This window comes from Nuphar pumila, chromosome 3, assembly GCF_984573655.1.
Source record: "Nuphar pumila chromosome 3, dmNupPumi1.hap1.1, whole genome shotgun sequence".
In the NCBI taxonomy this organism is placed as follows: Eukaryota; Viridiplantae; Streptophyta; class Magnoliopsida; order Nymphaeales; family Nymphaeaceae; genus Nuphar; species Nuphar pumila.
In genome coordinates this window covers 23889665-23913643 of record NC_143251.1, presented here as the reverse complement: position 1 = coordinate 23913643, position 23979 = coordinate 23889665, and the positions used below count along the sequence as shown (strand labels likewise).

The 23979-nt window shown below is 37.8% G+C and overlaps 1 protein-coding gene across 1 annotated transcript in view; it reads right to left on the bottom strand.

The window, feature by feature from the left end:
• The window catches only part of LOC149842300 (P-loop containing nucleoside triphosphate hydrolases superfamily protein), a 117441-nt gene that overhangs the window by 54580 nt on the left and 38882 nt on the right, over positions 1 to 23979 (bottom strand). Inside the window, exon 6 of the mRNA XM_089999053.1 lies at positions 23436 to 23497. Coding sequence (XP_089855179.1) covers positions 23436 to 23497 — 62 coding nt within the window. The remainder of the gene's footprint in view (positions 1 to 23435; positions 23498 to 23979) is intronic.

Here is a 23979-nt window from a genome sequence, read left to right as displayed (position 1 = left end):
CTTCCCAGAAACTCGCTTCGGAAGCGCGATACTCCTCGCTTCCGAAACTTCATGGGAAGCTCGATTCCCTCACGCTTCTTTTATGCTTCTCATACACATGGTCTATGCATACTATATACTTTTCTCACGTTTCTTTTCATCTTTTTCATGTATTTTCTCTCACACTTTCACTCACTTTCCATGTACTTTCTTTAAATTGGTAACCATCATTGTTAGATTTTAACAAAAACTTTAACCCTTTTACAAAAAATCATGAAATAAAAGAATGATCAATTTTATTTTAGTTTTTATTTGTTTCTTGTTTGATTCTATATTGCTTCATTTTTTATTCATATTTTGCTTTTAAATTGAAACTTCGCTTCCCGCTTCGTATAAATTTTAAAATGCCTCGCTTTTGCTTCCTGTATCGTTTCCTGCTTCTGCTTCCTAGTTTGGCAACCTTAGTTTGGATCTCCCAAGTTTTTGCTTTTTTCAAATCTTCTAATTCATCATTCATTGTCTTAATCCATTCTTGATGATGTTTAGCCTCATGGTAAGATGTTGTCTCTGAATATGAGTGTACGGCTATTAAGAATGATTTGTACCTTGGTTCAAAGGAATTATAGGATACAAATCTATTAGGAGATTTTGAAATTCTTATAGATTTTCTAAGACTAGAAGAATCTACTTCTTGATTGTGGGAATATCTTTCTAAAGCACATGGTGGATGATCTTCGGTACGTCGAGCATAGGTTTGTATGTTATTGTGAGATAGGTTTAGGTAAAAAAGAAACAACTAATCACAATTCTCTTGGTCTTTTTCTTTGCTAAAACCAATTTCAATTTCAAGAAAAGTGGCATTTCGATAAACATATAATTTGTTTCTTTTAATGTCGTAACATCTATATCCTTTTTGGTTTTCGACATAGCCTAAGAAAACACAAGGAATTGCTTTTTGAGAAAGTTTGTCATTTTTATTGATAAGAATAAAACATTTACATCAAAAAATTCTTAACCTTTTATAATCGAGAGATATTTTAAATAATTTTTCAATAAAAGAGATATTTTTAATATTTTTTGAAGTCATTCTATTTATCAAATAGACTTTCGTAAGGGCAACTTCGGCCCAAAAAACTTTTGAAACATTTCTAGATACAAGAAGTGTTCTAGTGGTTGTAATGAAAGACGCGGAAGCACCAACATGCGAATAGAGGAGAAGCAAGGAAGTCAACAACACAAGCACAAGACAAGTGCAAATAACCCACTAATGGGTAAAAAGCCTTCAAAGGCAAAAAACACCTTTATTGAGGGGGAGAAAAGTAGAGGCTAAAAGCCATACAAGGATGAAGGAGGAGCCCTCAATTTATAGAGGAGGAAGGACCCAAGGGACCACATAAAGGGGCCCCACCTTCTAGCCGTTGGGGCCCAAAACGGTCATAAATATGGTCCAAATATGACCGTTTGGGGCTCCCAACGGCTAGAAGGTGGGGCCCCTTTATGTGGTCCAAATACATTAAATAAAAAAGAAAAAGGAAAAATAAAGAAAAAGAAAAATATCTAAAAAATAAAATATACAGTGAAGTTACCAAAATACCCCTATCAGGTATTTTGGTTATACAGAATAAGTATATACTTAAATATATACATTCGTATATATATTTAAGTATATAATTTAACACCACCCCTCAAACTTTACGGGGAGAAGACGAAAAGTTTGTCAAGAAGGAACAGAAATCTTGGAGTTGGTAGAGCTTTGGTGAAGAAGTCTGCTAATTGAAACTCTGAAGTAACATATGACAATGAAATGGTCCCTTTGAGGTATTTGTCTTGAACATAATGACAATCCATCTCAATATGCTTTGTACGCTCGTAAAAAGTGTGGTTGCTAGCAATATAGATGACACTCTTGTTGTTGCAACACATCTTGGTAGGAGTAGAAATGAAGATGCCCATGTCACTGAGGAGACTTCTAATCCATACTATTTCTGTAATAACTGAAAATGTTATGCAATTTTTTTACGCAATTAAGTAGAATTTATGCGTTTTGGGCCTAGGATCTGCTTCCCAGATCCATAAGAATCATACCTATGTAAATTATTATATATATACATAATAATAAAAGTAAAGAAATAAATAAAATTTATTTTGGGTTTGATTCACAGTTGGACCCATTTGGATCCAACATGTGGATCCACCTTTATAACATAATCGGATCCACGTTCAAAACCGGACCCGAATCCACGCTCATTATGGATCTAGCATTAAAGAGCCAACCCGGATCCACGCTAACAGCGGATCCATTGTCGCGGGTCGCGAGGTTTGGACCCGGCCCCAACCCGCATGCTTATAAAAAAAAAAGAAAAAAAAAGAGAGGGGTTTTATGTTAAGGGGCATATGAAGGCCCGATAAAATGAAGGGGTTACCCTAACCCCTGCAAAGGGATATCGCAAAGGGGGAAGGGGGCTGGAGCGCGCCGCTGGGAGGGCAGTGTGCTCCTGCCTCTTCAAATGGGGGTCTCGCCCCTCTTCCTCCCCACCTCTGCTCTCTTCTTTCTTCTTCTCTCTCCCGTCTCCCTCTGCGCAAGCCATCGGCGCTGCCCTGGAGTTCGTTGGAGTCTCGACGCCGTGGTCGACCATCGTGGTTGGCCCTCCTTAGCCTCTCTCGACGGCACCCTCGCTACGTGTGACTGGGTCGATGCCGCCGGCCCTGCCGAGTCCTTCTCTCCCTCTCGGTCTTCACCTCCTTCGTTGTAGCAGCAACCACCTCGCCGGAAAAAGGTAGGGGTTACTGTTTCTTTTCTTGTTTTGGTGTGTCCGGTGTCCAAGCATTGATGGGGTTACGGTGAGGCTCCAAATCGATTGAAAGAAAAGGGGGTTTTCGAATAATGAAAGGGGGATTTAGGGGTTTATTAAATCTAAATGGGTTTGGGTTTCCGTTAGAGGTTTTATCTTTTTTTCATATACTGTATATATGCATCTTGTATAAAGCTTTCCTTTTCTCATATGCTATCAACTGACTATATGGAACATACTTTGTTATAAGAGACCTCATAAATTGCTTCCTTATCATTTCTTTTCCAATATATATGAACTTAGGTTTGTTTAAGATCTCAATTTCATTACTAAGGGAAAGAAATCTAGTGGGCATGAAGGGACCTTCCACACTGGCTGCATACTCCAGGCTTATGGATGCCAATATTTGTAGTTGGAGTCCTAACAAAGATCATGTCTGTGATGGTATTTCCACTAGATTCACTGGACTTTATTTTCTTAATTTATAACCTAGATGGCTAGAGCTGTATTATTGAGTATTTGTAAATAGAAGTGTGTCTAGGTGCTGGCCCAATACCTAAATGCTAGGTAGGTGCCTAGGATGGGCAGTTAAAATGAAATATTTGTAACTACTTATATAAGGTTTATCTAACACTGAATACTTTACATTAATGTTAGCAACATTTAATTGATTGAAGATATGTCACACAGGTAAGGAGTCATGTCCTGTGTGTAGTGTACAACATGGGAATTTATAAGAATATGGGTATACGATTCTGACTATAAATGTGTATGTATGTATGTATGTATGTATATTCAAACACCATTCAGTAGTGGAGCAGAACAACCTTTTATGTAATGGGTAGGAGCTGGATGGTTTAGTAGAGAAAAGCATGTTATAAGAATATGGGTATACGATTCTGACTATAAATGTGTATGTATGTATGTATGTATGTATATTCAAACACCATTCAGTAGTGGAGCAGAACAACCTTTTATGTAATGGGTAGGAGCTGGATGGTTTAGTAGAGAAAAGCATGGAGATAATTTAAAATTCTTTCACAGGTTTTTCTTAATTTATATATGTAAAATTTTCTCCTGTGTAGGTGTGTAACTGTTCCTAAATTGCTGAATGTTTTAGCTGCATACTTGCTCAATAATCATGCTTCCTATCAGAAATATGACTGTGTAATTGTTTCTATAAATATATATATATATATATATATATATATATATATATATATATATATATTAATGGGTGGGTAACTGTCCAGCCTCGACAGCACACACAGGCTGGGCTGGGCCAGTGCAGGTACTGTCAGGCCCCAGCCGACGGGGTCAGCTGGGCTGGCTCAGTTATCCGGCCTGTTTGCCAGACTCGACCCAGCTGACTGGTGTCGGCTGAGCCTGGTTGGGACCTCAGTCGACTGGGTCGGCCGGATGTGAACCTCTTGATGAAGAGAGACCTTTGTACTTTAAATACATTCGTAAATATATAAATATATGTGTTAAGAATCGATAATTGCATGTTGTTTGTACTTGACCAAATTATACAGAAGATAGGCATGCACTTAATAAAAAAAAATTGAGTTGACAATCAGGTGGAGCTTGATATAAATTTGTGGTGATGGGCATATGACATTTCCAAACCGAACCAATGCCTTGATAGTTACACACATTTGAAAGAATATGTGCATTTGACGTTTATTTCAATAAAAAATATGTATTTACAAGTACGTGTGCACATGATGGGAATATATAGTGATATGCTTATGCAATTGTTGTTAAGATCATGGAATTGACATGTGCTTGGTTGCTTTCTGTAGAAGCTGAACCGAGCCCTAGAGAGAGAAGAGAAGAGAGAGAGAGAGAGAAAGAGAGAGAGAGAACTCGATCTGTTATTAGGGCCTCTCTCTATGTTAAATAGAGAGAGGCTTAAAAGCATAATTACAATAAAGCCCCATTATAAAAGCAAAAATACAAATAGCATCTTAATATAAAATGACTTTACTTAAAACCACCTATTCTCAACACTCCCCCTCAAGCTGGAGCATAGATATCAATCATGCTCAGCTTGTCACAACATTTTGAGAAATTTGGTCTGGCAAGAGGTTTTGTGAACATATCTACAACTTGGTCTTCCAACTTTAGATATTTGGTAGTGATATGACCAGCTTGAACCATATCCCTTACATAGTGGCAATCAACCTCAATGTGCTTTGTTCTCTCATGAAATACAGGATTGTTCGCTATATATGTTGCAGCTTTGTTATCGCACATCATGGTCATGGGAGAGGAAACCTTCACCTGAAGATTAAGCAGAACAGTACGAACCCACATCAATTCAGCAGTTGTTTGGGCCATAGCCCGATATTCTGATTCTGCACTCGACCTAGAAACCACATTTTGTTTCTTACTTCTCCAAGAGATCAAGTTGTCTCCCAGGAACACACAAAATCCTGTGGTAGATTTTCTATCCACTATAGATCCTGCATAGTCAGCATCAGAATAGGCCACTATCTCCAGAGTTTCACCTTTCCTGAACAATAACCCCTTTCTAGGAGAAGATTTTAGATATCTGAGAATCATAATAGCTGCATTCCAGTGTACCTTAGTTGGTTTGTCCATAAACTGACTAACTTTACTTACTGCTAAAGCAATATCCGGCCTGGTCACAGTTATATACAATAGTTTCCCTATTAGGGAGCGATAGCTTTTGCTATCAACCAGTTTTGACCCTTCTTCAAACAACTGAACTTTATGGTCCATGGGAATATTTGCTGGTTTAGCTCCCAACATTCTTGTTTCCTTTAATAAGTCAAGAACATACTTCCGTTGAGACAAAACCATCCCTTCACGGCTCCTGGCAACTTCTATACCCAGAAAATACCTGAGTGAACCAAGGTCTTTTGTAACAAAGTGTTTTTGAAGATGAGCCTTTGTGGCTTCAATAGCTTTCACATCAGCCTGTAAGAATGATGTCATCCACATATACCACCATAACAACTATGCCAGAGCTAGTTTTCTTTATAAATAGTGTATAATCTGCTGCTGACCTATTAAAGCCAAAACGTCACATCACTTCAAACAACTTTTGAAACCATGCAACATGCACGAGGACTTTGTTTCAAGCCATAAATCGCCTTTTTCAATCTACACACCTTCTGACACTCCCCCTCAACCTCGAATCCTGGAGGTTGTTGCATGTAAACAGTCTCAGATAAGTCCCCATATAGAAATGCATTTTTCACATCTAATTGGTACAAGCTCCAACCATGCTGAACAACTACTGAGAGAACAAGACGAATGGTACCCATCCGTGCAACAGGAGAAAAAGTTTCAAAGAAATCAATACCATATGTCTGAGTATACCCTTTGGCTACTAATCTGGCCTTGTACCTTTCAATTGAACCATCAGATTTGTACTTTATAGTATATACCCATTTACATCCAACAATGTCAGCATCTGCTCGGAAATCAACTAGATCCCATGTATGCTGAGATATTAAGGCATCCATTTCTTCTTGCATAGCCAACTTCCAGCGAGTATCAAGCTCTGCCTGCTGATAGTTCAGAGGAATAGTTTCAGCAGATAAAGCTGAAATAAAAGATTTCATCTGATTTCCAATTCTGGCTTCGGAGACAAAATGAGATATGGGATATAAGGTACATTCTCGTGTCCCCTTTCGTAGAGCAATCAGCCTGTTATCATCATCATGAAGATCACTATTGTCAGTAGAACTTACCTCAGAGGAAGAAGAAGATGAAGGCACTTGCGGAGGTGGATCTCTACGCACATATACCAATGGAGGATTATGAAATCTGGAAGAGGATGAAGTGTGGTTCGGGAATGAGGGCACGGATTCCAAAGGAAAAGGAGGTATAGGTAATGGACAAGACTCAGCTGGATCAACCTGCAGCAGGGAACCGGTACTAGAGTAATATGGAGTGGATTCCAAGAAAGATACATCCGCACTGACATACTCTCGGCGAGAAGTAGGATCATAACATCGATATCCCTTTTGATTTTTGGGATAACCTATAAATATGCATTTTGTAGCTTGAGCAGCTAATTTATCACGGTCAGGGCCAAGTTTGTGTACAAAACAAACACATCCAAATACTTTGGGCGAGAGGGAGAAGAGGGGGGTATTGGGTTTTAGGATATGAATTGGAATTTGATCACCCACAGAAGAGGAAGGCATGCGGTTGATCAGATAGCAAGCAGTTGTAATTGCATCTCCCCAGTATAACGCAGGAACATTGGATTGAATCATAATGGTCCTGGCAACATCAAGTAGGTGACGATGTTTTCGCTCAGCCACCCCATTTTGTTGAGATGAATAGGCACAAGAAGTTTGGGGTTGGATGTCATTATCTTGGTAAAACTGTAACAGACTTTTTGATTTAAACTCGAGAGCATTATCAGTGCGAACAATCTTGACACTAGATTCAAACTGAGTTTTTATTTCAAGAATTAAAGATTTGATAATACTTGGAACGTCAGATCGTTCCTTTATTAAAAACACCCATGACAACTTAGAGAAATCATTCCTAGTAGAAATCTTACTAGGACCCCATACATCTGCATGAAGAAGTTCAAAGACTTTATTACTAGACTGACTTTGACTCGAAGGAAACGAACTTCGATGATGCTTGCCCAGCTGACATGCTTCACACTGAAATGATGTGGTGGAAGGAATCTGAGGAAAGACCGAACGGAGCTTTGACAATGAAGGATGACCAAGACGACGATGCCACTAAGCAGGACTGAATGAATGTTCCACTGCAGCATGAACAGTACCCATTGGATGATGTAGGTAGTAAATTCCATTTTCTTCATAGCCTCCACCAATCTTCTTCACCGTCAGCAAATCCTGAAAATGACAACCCATTGGATCAAATATTACTCTATAGTTTTGTTCTTTTACAAGGCAACTAACAGAAAGTAAACTTTGAGGAAATTTTGGAGCATGAAGAGCATTTTTCAACTGTAATGAGGAGGATATAGAAATATTTCCCTGACCAACAACCAGGGAGGTGCTTCCATCGGCTAATGAGACTCCAAGCTGAGCCTTAATATCCTTTAGATCTGAAAAAACAAGTGAATTTCCACACAAATGTCTGGATGCACCAGAATCAATAATCCACTTACTGTCAGTCGGATGAAGAAGATTTCCGGTTGAATAGGCAACACCAGCTACAGGAGAGGTAGAACTCAAAGGACGAAGAGCTATCAGCTCATCATATTCAGCACGACTGAGGGTGATACTACTGTCACTTGCAGAGATATTTTCCTGTGCCTTTGTTGCCTCGAGAGTAGTAACATTTGCTTTGGGAGCATATGGCTTTGATGAAGAGGAGGTTAGTCGGCCATGCTTATCCCAGCAACGATCTTCTAAATGTCCAGATTTTCCACAGAATGTACATTGAAGCTTTCCTCTGCCTCCCACACCTCGTCCGCGACCTCGTCCTCTGATGTTCTGAAGATTTCCACGTCCATAACCAGATGAGACAACTAAGGCAGATGACTGAGTCACAGGCTGAGAATGTGGAAGAGATATCGCAAGTCTGCTCAGACAATTATATGCCTCAGCAAGAGTAGGTACATCCAAACCAGTCAACATTTGGACTTTTGCAACAGAAAATTCTGAAGATAAACCGGTAAGAAACCTAGCAACCATAGTTTGTTCTTGATGATCCTTTTGTTTCGAACAACAGAGGGGTCTGTGAGCATTAAGTCTTTCAAACGCAGCTTTTACGGAGGCATAGTACTAGGCCAAGGTTTGATCTCCCTGCTGTAAATTATATATTTCCTGTTCGACTTGTAGGATACGACTCACATTAGTCTCTTGTGAGTATGTATCTCGAAGATTGTCCCACATCTGTTTGGCTGTATTATAGTAAATTAAACCATCTGCAATATGGGGTTCGACACTATTCATAATCCATGACATAACTATGTCATTATCTTCATCCCAGGTAACATATTTTCCCACCTTTTCAGTGGGTTCGTCTTCCAACAAGATATTTTTCTACGATATCCAGATACCGACATCATAAATGTTCTGGACCACCTGGCATAGTTAGTTTCATTCAACCTTACAGACGAGCCGTACGAAAATGGATTGGCAAATGCCTTATATTCTCCAATATTTTCCAATTTTGAATCACATTTCGAAGTTTCAGCCATACTTCTGATTTAAAAAAAAACTGGACAGCCTCCAATCAAAACAGGGAAAACCGTGTGTTACACTCACACACCAACTGATACTACAATCAGCAGCTGTTCACACACGAACAGAAAAAAAACCCCACGACAGTAGTGAGCAGCCTCCCACAAACAAAAAAAAATTCAGCACGTCAGTGAATCACGACTAACATAACTTCTGCATACGCAGAACCTGTTTCATAACAGGGGCAGCTCCCCAGACATATACAGCTCGACAATGAGTCATTTTTCATTCACGAGCAACACCACTACGTGTTGGATTGCTGTTTCCAAAAAAAATAGGAAGTCACGACATAAAATCACGATAAAAACAACTCAGGGCCCAAAAATCAGGGTATCACGGCTGAAATAGAAGCATTGATCTCTTTCAAACATTCACTGCAGATTAGAAAGCAAAGATAGTAACCCACTGAAACTAACGTGGTTCAGTGCAAACTATACCGATGTCCACGATATCAAGATCTCACAAAAAAAAAAACAGGGCCCCAACCATATGCAGAATCACCAACAGCAATCAAACTCCCAACAGCAACGATATCAAGATCTCACAAAAAAAAAAAACAGGGCCCCAACCATATGCAGAATCACCAACAGCAATCAAACTCCCAACAACAATCAAACTCCCAGCATAGGTAGTCACGAGAATCATGGCAGAAACTACCACCGAGGCAGTGGGTAGTCACGAGAATAAAAAAACGAGGAGCTACGAAACCCACAGCAAGCATCCACGACCAGCAGCATGCCCAGATCTGTCATCAGATCTTAAAAAAATTTTAAATCGCTGACCTGATTAGAAAAAATTACTCATTGGATCGAAGTTTGATCACGATCAAGAAAGCCTCCACGATCGACTGTGCTTTGATCACACTTGATCACGCTCCCACGTCACAGTCGATCACGCTCCCACGATCGGCTAAGCTCTGATACCATGTAGAAGATGAACTGAGCCCTAGAGAGAGAAGAGAGAGAGAGAAAGAGACGACTACGAAAGAAACAGAGAACTCGATCTATTATTAGGGCCTCTCTCTATGTTAAATAGAGAGAGGCTTAAAAGCATAATTACAATAAAGCCCCATTATAAAAGCAAAAATACAAATAGCATCTTAATATAAAATGACTTTACTTAAAACCACCTATTCTCAACACTTTCCATATATGTTTAATTACATCACCTAAACCACACATGTTAATACTCAGGTCACAGTGTATGTTGAGAAACTTTGGGTTTTTGGCACAGGGCAATGTCTAAGCATGTGCAGGGCATACATAAATTATTCAATGTTAACAAATTTGTGCTGATAACTCTAATTGTTATTATGTACGTAAAGTTGAGTTTTTGAATGTAAAGTTGAGTTTTGAATATTTAATGACACGTGTTAGTATGCTTTATAGTTTGTAACATGTGAGATATTTGATTTCTGCAAAGTTGGCTTGGTACGAGTGCGTACATGGCATCGATGGTATTGGCATGTACGATCTTGCATAAATGTCCTCATGTGCTTATGAAATCTTGGATGAATGCATGTGTGTTAGGTGATTTCATGAAAGCACTTGCACATGGATGGTGAACCCATGCATATGATTGTGGTAGCTCATGCACATTGTTAAATTGGTACGAATGAATGTGCATTTGGAATCATGTTGGTATCATTGCATATTGTTATGATTTTTGCATTTGATGCATCGATGATCTAAATGAATCATTGTTGGGCTTGGAGAGCCTTGGGCTTTGGGTTGCTCTTTCTGCAATTGTTTAAATGCATTGCAAAAATCACATTTTATCTTTATTGCACTGTTCCATGTGTTTCCACGGGCGGGAGTCCCGTGATGCTTCTCGCAGGGGTGGATGCGAGCCTTTTTACTTTACTTTTGCATATGGTGTTGCAAACTTAAAAAATTAACTTTAATAAAAATATAATGAATAAGAACAGTGTAATATACATTCTGGGATATCTCATCTGGAGTATGAGAATCTTAGATATCCGGTCTTGGGGAGACTGTGAGGATACAAAAACTCTGTGTGCTGTAATTTGGTCCCCTGAACCCGATATTAAGGTTCTTTCTCCTGGCCACGGTTTTAAGGAGAGTCCGCCACTTTACCCGGGAGTGGTGTGTTGGTCACAGCTGTGAGTTTGTTTATGGTACCAAGGAAGTGGCACTTGTGGGCGTGGGGTGTCCCTTGTGTCTCCGACATTAGATGTGGAGGTCTAATGTTCCGATGGATGGTGTTGTTTCCTGATATCGATCGAGGGCTAAGTTGAAACCCAGTAATAAAATACAAATTGTGTGTTAAGCTACCCTGGAAACCTACTTGACCTCGGGGATTGTACTTGTTTGGTGTATCCGCGGGTAACGGTAATTAAAAAGAGGAACTTAAATTGTATGCATTTAATAGGGCATGCATATGAAAGAGAAACTTAAGGAAAGATAATAAGAGGATTCATGCATTTCGCATAAGTCATGCATTTTCTTACTATGCCTTAGAACATGCATATGTTATCTGTTTCCTTAATTGTTATAGGTTTGGTGGTTGCATGATGTTTAACTTTCAATGTATGTTAAATGTCTTTTTGTACTAAAATTATGCATCATGGTATGGTTTAATGTTTCTTTATGCATAATGGATGTACCTTGTGGTATGAATGCGTACCTGAGTTATGAATTGTCATAATTGCATTTCTCTGAATCATTGTATGAGTTCGTATTTGTGGTTATGAAATATTTAAATGATTGCTTTTGATGATACTTATCAGATTGCTTCTCATAAATTATTGACTGTTGTAGTGTGGTTCTTTACTTATTCTAGTATGGGTTGAAAATCACATTCGGCAACCACACCATATACTTGACACCTGATATACCTACAAGAAAAATTACAGTAATTCCTACTTAGACAGTTGTAGTCTAATTCCTATAAATTTTCAAGTGAAGAGTTGGATTTAGGAGCGACTGCGGGATGAGGCTTCGATCGAGATTTTTGGTTTTACTGTTCCAAGGATAGTTGGTTGCAATCATACCAGCACTAAAGCACCGGATCCCATCAGAACTCCGAAATTAAGCGTGCTTGGGCGAGAGTAGTACTGGGATAAACTCCGCCTGTGTAGTTATACATTGCCGGTCCCAAGCCCGGATAAAGGAGGAGGGTTGCGGTAGGCCTGTGACAGCCAGCATAAAAACTTTGTCATATCCTATGAAAATGAACCAATATGAGAATTTCGTTGGGGCGTTCCCTACTGAGCGACGCGCTGTACTCTCTAGGCCCGGAGGCAGTGATAAATGTGCAAGGGTTGCTAGGTCGTCGCCCAGAAGCGACGCGTCACACCGGCGCCCGGGTGTGGTGTCAAATAGGCAAGGGTTCCCTCACTTTGTTGGACGGGTGGGGGTAAAGAAGTTAGTCCAAGACCATAAAATTAGGTTAGCCACTTGGAACATAGGGTCTTTAACTGGTAAGTTGGTAGAGTTAGTAGATGTTATGTGTAGGAGAAAGATTGATATTTTATGTCTTCAAGAGACCAAATGGGTAGGTGAGAAAGCTAAAGTGATAGAACCTTGGGGATATAAGATTTGGTATACAGGAATAAATAGGAATAGGAATGGAGTAGGGATTGTTATGAGTCGTCAGTTTATAGATAATGTAGTTGAGGTCCGTAGGAAGGGTGATAGAATTTTACTTATTAAATTAGTATTAGGTACGGATATTATTAATATTATTAGTGTTTATGCACCTCAAGTAGGTTTAGATGATTCCATTAAGCATCAATTTTGGGAAGATTTAGATGGAGTAGTACAAGAGACATCTTATGGAGAAAAGCTTTTCATCGGCGGTGACCTTAATGGACATGTAGGCATTAGTAGGGATGGATTTGAGAATATCCATGGAGGCTATGGTATAGGAGAAAGAAATGAAAGTGGAGAAAGGATTTTAGATTTTTGTTTGTCTTATGATATGATCTTAGCAAACACTTGGTTTAGGAAGAGGGAGTCTCACCTAGTAACATTTAAAAGTGGGGTTAATACGAGTCAAATAGATTTTTTCCTACTTAGAAAGAGAGATAGGGGTTGTTGCATCGATTGTAAGGTTATACCAGGAGAAAGTGTAGCTACACAACATAGAGTCTTAATTTTAGATCTTAGAATTAGACAATGCCGCAAAAGGGATAGACATAGGATAGATCCTAGAATTAAGTGGTGGGCACTGAAAGGAGCTAAACAAGGAATGTTTGTAGAGCAGGTAGTTAAGGAAGTTGATTGGTGTCTCGAGGAGGATTCAGAATCAATGTGGAATAAGATAGCGGGTGGTATGAGAAAAGTAGCTAAGGAGGTATTGGGTGAGTCTAAAGGCGGTGCACCACTAGGTAAGGATACATCATGGTGGAACGAGGATGTCAAATTAGCTATTAAGGTTAAAAGAGAGTGTTATAGAAATCTAAGTAAGAGTCATGATAATGAGAATTTGGAGAAGTATATGATAGCAAAGAAGGAAGCTAAAAAAGTTGTTCGAAACGCGAGGGCTAAGGTATATAAGGAGGTTTATGACAAGTTGGATACCAAAGAAGGCGAGAAGGATATTTATAGGCTTGCAAAGATGAGAGATAGGAAATCGAAGGATTTGGGTATGGTTAGATGTATCAAAGATGAAACGCAAAGGGTTTTAGTCAAAGATGAGGAGATTAAGGAAAGATGGAAAGATTATTTTGATAAGCTATTTAATGATAGTCATGCTCAAGATCTTGGAGACTTCTCCATTCCTTTTCATGAGATAAATCGTGACTTCATGCGCAAGATTCAAAAGAAAGAAATTGCAGAGGCTTTGAAGAAAATGAAATCAAGAAGGGCAGTTGGCCCAGATGGTATACCTATCGAGGCTTGGAAATGCTTGGGAGAGAAAGGTTTAGAATGGTTGACAAATCTTTTTAACTTGATTTGGCGAACAAATAAGATGCCTAATGAGTGGAGGAAGAGTACTTTGGTGCCTTTATATAAGAATAAGGGTGATATACAAGATTGCACAAACTATCGTGGTATAAAACTCATGAGTCATACTATGAAACTTTGGGAGAGGGTGATTGAGTCTAGGTTGAGGAAGGTTGTCATGATATCGGAGAATCAATTTGGTTTTATGCCTGGAAGATCAACTATGGAAGCTATACATCTTCTTAGACAACTTATTGAAAGATATAGAAAGAGGAACAAAGATTTGCATATGGTTTTTATTGATTTAGAGAAGGCATACGATAGAGTACCTAGGGACGTTCTCTGGTGGACAATGATGAAGAAAGGTGTTTCTCTCAAGTACATTAGTATAATTAAAGATATGTATGAAGGAGTAGTAACCAATGTCCGCACTTGTGGAGGGGTGACAACCAATTTTCCGATAACGGTTGGGTTACATCAAGGATCTGCTTTAAGCCCTTTCCTATTTGCGATAGTGATGGATGAGCTTACGAGATCAATCCAAGAAAATGTACCGTGGTGTATGTTGTTTGCTGATGATATTGTTTTGATTGATGAGTCTAGAACTGGGGTTAATGCTAAGTTAGAATTATGGAGACAGACATTGGAAGCTAGAGGTTTTAAGTTGAGTAAGAGTAAGACTGAATATATGGAATGTCGGTTTAGTAAGCAACGAAGTAGTGATGGGAGTGTAGTGAAGCTTGGTGAGCAAGATATACCGGTGAATGATTATTTCAAATATTTGGGATCCATCATTCAAAAGTATGGAGAAATTGATGGAGATGTAAATCATAGGATAAAGGTTGGGTGGATGAAATGGAAAAGTGCTACTGGAGTGCTGTGCGATCGTAGAATGCCATTGCGGTTGAAGGGAAAGTTTTATAGGACGACTATTAGACCCGCTTTACTATATGGTACGGAATGTTGGGCTGCCAAGAGACATCATATTCAAAAAATGAGTGTAGCTGAGATGCGGATGCTTAGATGGATGTGTGGAAATACAATAAAAGATAAGATTCGGAACGAAGAGATACGTAAGAAGGTAGGTGTTGCACCAATTGAAAATAAGATGCGAGAGAATCGTTTACGGTGGTTTGGACATATTCGGCGAAGGCCTAATGATGCTCCAGTTAGAAGGTTGGAGAAATGGGAAAATATATTAGTTAAAAGAGGTCGGGGTAGGCCTAGGAAGACTTGGATGGAGATGATAGGAAAGGATATGAATGCTTTGAACCTCACCGAGGACATGGCGTTGGATAGAAATGATTGGAGGAAAAGGATTCATGTGGAAGACCCAAAATGAATTTCTTTTTTGGTTCATATCGCTGACCCCAATTGTTTTGGGATGAAGGCGTAGTTGTTGTTGTTGTTGTTGTTGTTCCAAGGATAGTGTGAGAACTCTTATCTTAATTTTCATTGATATTGAAATGAAAAGAATGTTTTGGTCTTGCTCCATCTGTAATGTTCTGGAATGCTTAGCCCTATGATATGACTGGTTTCCGCTGTATTGAAAAAAAAAATCTCAAAATTTGGGTTAAGATTTCGGGGCGTTACAATTTTCATAGTTGTCATTGCCATCGCCCGATATTCGGCTTCATTGGAAGAAAGATAAACTTTTTTATGCTTCTGCATCTTTCATTATATGGTATCAGAGCAAGGTTGGTGATCTTGCATTCTTATTGAAGCCTTTGGGAAGCGTGCCTCTCAACTTATTTGAAGAACGAAATCTTTTTTGTTATCTATGGAGTCTGAATCAAAGGTAGAGCTCTCTTTTAAGCTCAATGGATCCAATTATCTTATGTGGGCTTCCGCTATGGAGAATCACTTAAGAGGTAAGAAACTTTGGGGCTTTGTTATGGGAACCACTCCCGAACCTTCTCTTAAACTCACTAAAATGGAAGGGGAAGTTGAAAAAGCTTTGGATGGCAATAAGCACATCAAGGCAATCAATGATCACCAATCCAAATTAGAGGATTGGGAAAGTAATCATGCCAAAATTTTGGCATGGTTCATGAACAATGTTGATCTAAAGAATTGTGCCAATATTGCGAAATTTAGAAGAGCCAATGAGGTATGGTTCTTTCTTAAGGGTATGTATACACAAAAGGACCTTGCTAGGCAATTCTTTTGCCATGAAAAAATTAGATCCACCAAACAAGGGGACATGAGTGTCCGGGATTACTTTAGTGCTCTCACTCCCCTTTGGGATGAGCTTGCTTTTCTTGAGCCAAAATGGGTGGCTCCGAAAGATATTGAACTAAGAAGAGAACAAGTTGAAAATGAGCATTTTTTCCAATTTCTCCATGGTCTTAGACCCGAGTTTGAACAAATTCGGGCATCCCTTCTTCATCGTAGCAAAGCTCTACCTATTGAGGATGCTCTTACCGAAATATGCCAAGCCAAAACTCGTCTTGGCATTTCTATAAAGAATGATGTTGTGTTGGCCGTTTCTAGGCCCGGAAATAATGTTAGACCATACAGACCTCCTCATTTTGGTAAAAACAATCGAAGAGGGATCATATGTCATTTTTGCAAAGAACCGGGGCACATTAAGCCTGTTTGCCCCAAGCTTAAAGCTAAGGTTGCCACTGTTGAAGAAAATGCTTCAAAAAGGGAAGAAGATGGAGGTGATATTAAAGTAACTCTCAATCAAATCTCAGAAGTTCTCCAACACCTTCTCAAAAATTCATCTTCCTCTACCTCGGGTGTCGCGGTTGCCTGCTCTTCATCACCCCCAAGTATGTGGATTCTTGACTCTGGCGCATCCTTTCATATGACATCTCATAAAAATATCTTATCAAATGTGTTTACCGACCCCATACCTTCATATGTATCAACGACTGATGGGACATCTTTAAAAATTGATTGTATTGGGACACTTGATTTAAATCAAAGTTTTTTTATACCAAAAGTAAGAGTTGTCCCAAAAATCAATCTAAATCTTCTTTCAGTTTCTCAAATTACCGATCACGGTTGCCAAGTCTCTTTCTCACCCAAAGGTTGCACCGTGCAGGATCTCCAGTCAGAGAAGCTGATTGGACGCGGCCATAGAAGGGGTGATCTTTACTACATGGATTTTTTGTCTCTCCCAACCAAGTCATTTTGTAATCTTGTAAATGCCAAAAGTATTGATATTTGGCATAAGAGACTTGGCCACCCTAACTTTCTAAAGATGTCACTCTTTCCTTTTTTGAGCAATTCTTGTAAAAATAATCACACGTCTTGTAAAGATTGTATCTTTGGAAAATCTAAAGCTATTCCTTTTCCTCAAAGAAATTTTGTCTCCACTAGGCCATTTGAATTAATACATTCTGATGTATGGGGTCCTTCTCCTGTTGTATCCAAAGGAGGTTTTTCATATTATGTTTTGTTCATTAATGATTTTACTAGATTCATATGGATCTATTTTTTAAGTAAGAAATTTGAAGTTTTCTCATTTTTTAGAGAGTTTCATGTAATATTAAAAAATCAATTCTTAGGTAACTTGTCCATCCTTAGATCCGACTCAGGAGGCGAATTTATGTCAAATGAATTTCAAAATTACTTAAAAGAAAATGGAATTTGTCATCAACGTTCTTGTCCAAACACTCCGCAACAAAATGGTCTTGCGGAAAGAAAACATAGGCACATAATAGAAACGACTAGAACCTTGTTGATTTCAAAAAACATCCCAAAATCTTTTTGGGCTGAGGCGGTTCTAACTTCCGTATATTTAATTAATCGAACTCCCTCATCCTCCTTAAAGAATCTTTCTCCATTTGAAAAGCTTTACAACATGACTCCTGATTACCAAAGGTTAAGGATTTTTTGGTGTAAATGTTTTGTCTTAACTCGTAAAAATGATAAACTTTCTTCAAGGGCGATTGAATGTATATTTTTGGGGTATGGTGAAAAACAAAAGGGTTATAGGTGCTTTGATGTAACAAATAACAAATTGTATATCTCAAAGGATGTTACTTTATTAGAAGATGAAAATGGATTTTCACACAAACCAAATGAAAAGGTAGACCACTCTATCCTGTTTGATTTATTACCGCGTGATAATAGCTTTGAAGAAACTATTAATGAACAACAGGAAATACATATAGATGATTTGGATAATGAACAACAAGAAAATATAAATGAACCTATATCTAGGCAAATTCAAGTTTATTCCAGAAGAGAAGAGGCAAATCCTCCTTGTGCTCTTGAAAGATATTCTCAAAATAACACAATGGAAGAATCATCTCAAAGAAGGTCAAGTCATGTTATTAGAGCACCAAATAGATTTGTATCCTATGAATCCTTTTCACCAAATTTTAGGGCATGATTGTTAACTTTGCATTCCTTTCATGAATTGTCTCATTACCATGAAGCTAAACAATATGATCATTGGGTTAAGGCTATGGAACTTGAACTAGATGCTCTTAAAAGGGCGCAAACATGGGAAGTTGTTGATTTTCAAAACGGGAAGAAACCCATCGGGTGTAGATGGGTTTTTAAAGTTAAAACCAAAAGTGATGGGTCTTTGGAAAGATATAAGGCCCGATTGGTAGCAAAAGGATTTGCTCAAGAATACGGGATAGATTATGATGAAACATTTGCCCCTGTTGCTCGAATGACAAGTGTTCGAGATCTTATTGTAGTTGCTTCTATTAAGAAATAGAACATTTTTCAACTTGATGTGAAAAATGCATTTTTAAATGGTGACCTCAACGAAGAGGTTTATAAGGAACCTCCTCCAAGTATGAATCTAAATGGAAAAGTCTTAAAATTAAAAAAGGCATTATATGGTCTTAAAAAAGCTCCTAAAGCTTGGTATGACAAATTTAGCAATGTCTTGATTAATTTGGGTTTTATATCTTGTTATACTGACACTGCTCTCTTTGTCAAGAAAACATGTGATCTTATAATCATTCTTCTTTTGTATGTTGATGACATGATCATCACAGAAAATGATAAAAAGGGAGTAGATGAGGTTAAATTCATTCTAAAGGATACTTTTGATATGTCTGACTTGGGTTATTTGAGATATTTTTTAGGTATTGAAGTGGTGTATTCTCCTCGTGGATATATCTTATCTCAAATGAAATTGGCAGTTGATATTTGTACCAAGTCAAGGATTTCGGATGTAAAAACAATCGAGACCCCGGAAGTTATAAATGCAAAACTCAGACTTGAAGATGGTGTTCTCCTTGAAGATCCTACGCCTTATCGCCAACTGATTGACTCTCTCACCTACCTATCCATCACCCATTCGGATATAGCTCATGCGGTTCATGCTACAAGCCAATTTCAGCATGCTCCTACTTTTGTACATATGGCAACTGTGATGAGGATTGTACGCTACATCAAGAACACCATCTCTAAAGGGCTTTTTTTATCCTCTTCTTCATCTCTTGAATTAAATGCTTATACTGATGCTGATTGGGGAGGAAATCCCAATGATCGAATATCAGTCACTGGTTTTTGTGTTTTCTTAGGGGAATCGCTTATCTCTTGGCCAACATGCGAATAGAGAAGCAAGGAAGCCAACAACACAAGCTCACAATGTGCAAAAGAGAACACAAGCACAAGACAAGTGCAAATAACCCACTAATGGGTAAAAAGCCTTCAAAGGCAAAAAACACCTTTATTGAGAGGGAGAAAAGTAGAGGCTAAAAGCCATACAAGGATGAGGGAGGAGCCCTCAATTTATAGAGGAGGAAGGACCCAAGGGACCACATAGAGGGGCTCCCTTCTAGCCGTTGGGAGCCCCAAACGGCAATATTTATGACCGTTTTGGGCCCCAACGACTAGAAGGTGGGGCCCCTTTATGTGGTCCAAATACATTAAATAAAAAGGAAAAAGGAAAAATAAAGAAAAAGAAAAATATCTAAAAAATAAAAATATACAGTGAAGTTACCAAAATACCCCTATTGGGTATTTTGGTTATACAACATAAGTATATACTTAAATATATACATTCATATATATATATATATATATATTTAAGTATATAATTTAACAGTGGTTTCAGTAATGTGTCTATGTTTCCTCTCGGCTACTCCATTTTGTTGAGGAGTGTATGAACACGATTTTTGATGAACAATCCCATGTAGAACAAGATAATTTTTAAAATCTTTTGACACAAATTTTTCCTTGAAATCAGTTCTAAAGATTTGAATATTGGTTTTAAATTGATTCTTTATATAGCAATGAATTTTTTTTAAACAATCAAATACTTCTGATTTTTGTTTAAGAAAAAATATCCAAGAGTGTCTACTATAGTCATCTATGAACACAACATAATAGGATACACCTCATTTGGATACAATTGGAGTCGGTCCCCATACATCCAAATGCACTAACTCAAATGGATTTTTAGATATAAAATGTCTTGGTCCAAAGGGCAAAGACTTCATTTTACCAAGAATGCAATCTTCACAAGTAAAATTTCTTTCTTTATAATTTGTAAGGAATGAAAACAAGTGTAATTTGGATTCGCTAGGATGTCCTAGTTTTTTGTGTCAATTTTCTATATCTTTCTTTTCCACAAAATTATAAAAAGTTTGTTTTGATAACTCAAGATTATCCATTACATAGAGATCTCTTCTATGGCATCGCCCAATCAGCTTCCTGGACTAGAGATCTTGTATTAAACAATCATTAGAAGAAAATTATACTTTGCATCTATGATCCGTAATTTGAGAAACAGATAAGAGATTTAAATTTAATTTTGGTACTACTCTAATATTAGGTATGTGAAAATTTGGTCGTTTTTGAAAAATTCCATAACTTTTGATTTTTAAAGACGTTTCATCAGCCATTAAAACATAATAATTATTTGGGTTAGTATGGCATTCGGATAATATGGATTTATTAGGAGTCATATGAAAAGACGCACCAAAATCAAGAATCCAAGAAGTCTTACCAGGGTTACCACTTGTAGATACGACTGCTCCCGAGAAGGAAGAAGCTTGAGCTTTGAACATTGGTTGTAGTGCCTCTATTAGTTGAGTCAAAGACAGTAAACTGATACTTTTGGAGTCATCTACATTATTCCTTTCAACTGAAATGACTCTTTTGTCATCTCTATGATCATCTTTCTTTCTTTTAGGATAAAAGGGTTTGATGTATCCCGGTTCATAACAATGATAGCATATAATTTTGCCACCCTTTTTATATTCATGATCTCTTCTTTTGTCCCTTCTTTCATAGTTATTGGAATTTCTTTCATTCTCATTTTTTACGAAATGAGGAGTTTTATAGCTTTTAGTGTTATTACCAGGCTTTGACATAGCAAGCATGGATTCTTCATCCTTTGAAACAGATGGTTTCTTCAATCTATTTTCTTCCATAGTTAACTCCTCAAGAATTTCAACTATGGTTGGTACGCCTCCTCTATAAAGAAGAGCCGACTTGGTTTCTTCAAATTCGGGTCTAAGCCCGTTAATAAATTGGTAAAAATGCCCCGCTTTAATTTGATTTTCACAGAGTTCTACATCTTGAGGACAATGCCATTTTGGCTCAAGAAGAGTTAATTCATCCCAAAGGAGAGAGTGTGCATTGTAGTATTCTCTAATGCTTATTTCTCCTTGAGTCATATTCCTCACTTTGTTTTGGACATTATATATATAAGCAATATCTTCAAGACTATACATGTCTTTAAGATATTTTCATGCATCACTAGCAAAATCAAATTTCGCTAGACTAGAACACTTGTGGATATCCACATTATTTATGAGCCATCCAATAATCTTGGAATGTCCCATCCTTCATTCTTTCCATTTCCTTTCATACTCAGAAACGGCCTTGGACATTCTTCTCTGTGGAGAACTTCTTTCCCATTCTCAATTTTTGTAAGAATGAGTTTGGGTTCCTTTTCGGTGCCATCTATCAAACCCCATAAACCCTTTTCCCATATTTTGTGTTTTACTATGGATGCCTACATCACATAGTTTGTGTCGAGTCATACGGGAACGGAGATAATAACTTCCCTTTCATTCTCCATTTCTTTACAATAATGAGGATGAAAGAAAAGAGAGAGAGAAAGAGCAACAATAGAAGATGTGAGAGATGGTGTGTTTTCCGATTCAACAATCCATGATTCGTTGTTTTTTCGAGCTCACGATCCTCCTCTTGATGTTATTACGACCTTTCTCTTGAAGCTTGTTGAAATAGGATTTTAAGATTGCCAAAGCTTTGATACCATATAATGAAATGAATCAAATCTGATAAACACGTAAGAACACACTTCAATCAAGTAGAATACTTGATTAAATAGTCGAACCACCCACACAAGGGTCAAATAATGTTTGTTATTGCATAAAAGCACACTCAAAAGTGTGTAGAATACAAGGGCCACAAAGGCCTATTTATAATACAAGTGAGAGCTAAAGGGGGCAGCTCAATATGACTGTTGGGCTGCTCCCAACGGTCACATTTGTGACCGTTGGGGGCAGCTCCAACAGCTATATGGAGCTATCCCATCATTCTAGAAAGAATGAAAAAATACAAAAACAAAAAGTAAAAGAATAAAAAAAAGGTCAGTCCCTAATGGGCTGATGCCTATTACAAGAAAATACCAAAATACCCCTGATGGGTATTTTGGTTTACACAAATATATATATATATTAACACAACTGACATCTGATTGGGAGTTGGCCCAACAATTAGTTGGGCCAGCCCCTTTATGCATGGGCACTCCCTCTCTTGTATTATGAAGGCTTGTTGCCAAGCATAGTTCAATAAAATCCTTATTATTTTTTATATTTTTGCTCTCTTTTGAGAGAGTGTGTGATTAGTCTCTAGTGGCTCTTTGTATTTGGCTCATTAATAGCTCTTGTTCTTGTGAGTGTGCACCTTTGTAGCTACATTGTGGCATTGTATTTGTGCACTTGTTTCATTACAATAACATGGTGGGTCAAAAGTATATCCAGGTCAGATTGGATCATATAATTAAAGCAAAAGAGTAATGTACTATTTAAAGAAAAACATACATACATACATATATATGGAGAGAGAGAGAGATCTGGGTATTGCTTATATAATGTATCCGACCAAACTATGCTGAAAATACATGGTAGTTGGACTCTCTGTAGACTGTACCACTATATGAAGTCCCCACCAGGCTTGGTCCATATCATGGTGGGTCAAAAGTAGATCCAAGTCAGATCAGATCATATAATTAAAGCACAAAAGTAATGTACTATTTAAAAACTTTCACAAAAATAGTGAGTACTTGAGGCCACAATGTCACAGGTGAAAAGAATCTTAACATAGTGCATATGAAAATGTCATGTAAGCAGCAGATCATTCCTAAACAGTAGAGATGCACTTGGCTATCTATGTTTTCCAGTAAATATATTGTAGAAGGCATCTTTTACAAGAGCAAAAACCTTTGAGTACTAACGATGAATGAAAATAGGAATCAAACAATCAAATAGTTTCCCTTTGCATATGCAATTTCAAAAGAAATTAACATCCAAAATTGCATTCCTGAAGCACATTTCTCAACTACAAGTGGAAAGACTTCTGACTTGATTCTGGACAACTTGAGAAGCAGTTCTGTATCGCTCACGTATAAGCCTACCAGGTTCTCCTGTCAACATAAAATAATCATGAACAAACTATGACTACCAGATAACAAGTATATATGTTTACATGAAACAGGACCTAATTGCTTGGATCAAAGACCACCCTGTTAGATCTAATACAGATGAGTTTCAGTGCCAAGAGGACGGAATAAGTGAGCAGCAAATGCACAAACCTTTTAAGAGAAACATATTTCAAGAAAAAGGAAACAAGAAAATTTGTTCCCTACCGATGAAAATGTCTTGGTAAGAAAGAAGGTGATTGGGATTTCTATGTAACTAAAGAACATCTATGACCTTTTTTTAACTTTCATGCATACACCAAGGACCCAATGCCAATTAATATTTTAATGAGAAATACATTATCTAGAAATATCTTGAGTTCATAATTTAAATATCTCCTATAAGAAACTAGAAGACGTTGTAGAATAAGCTTTTATGAAATCACAAAATTTTATTTGATTGCAAGCAAATATTTGCAGTAAACCTT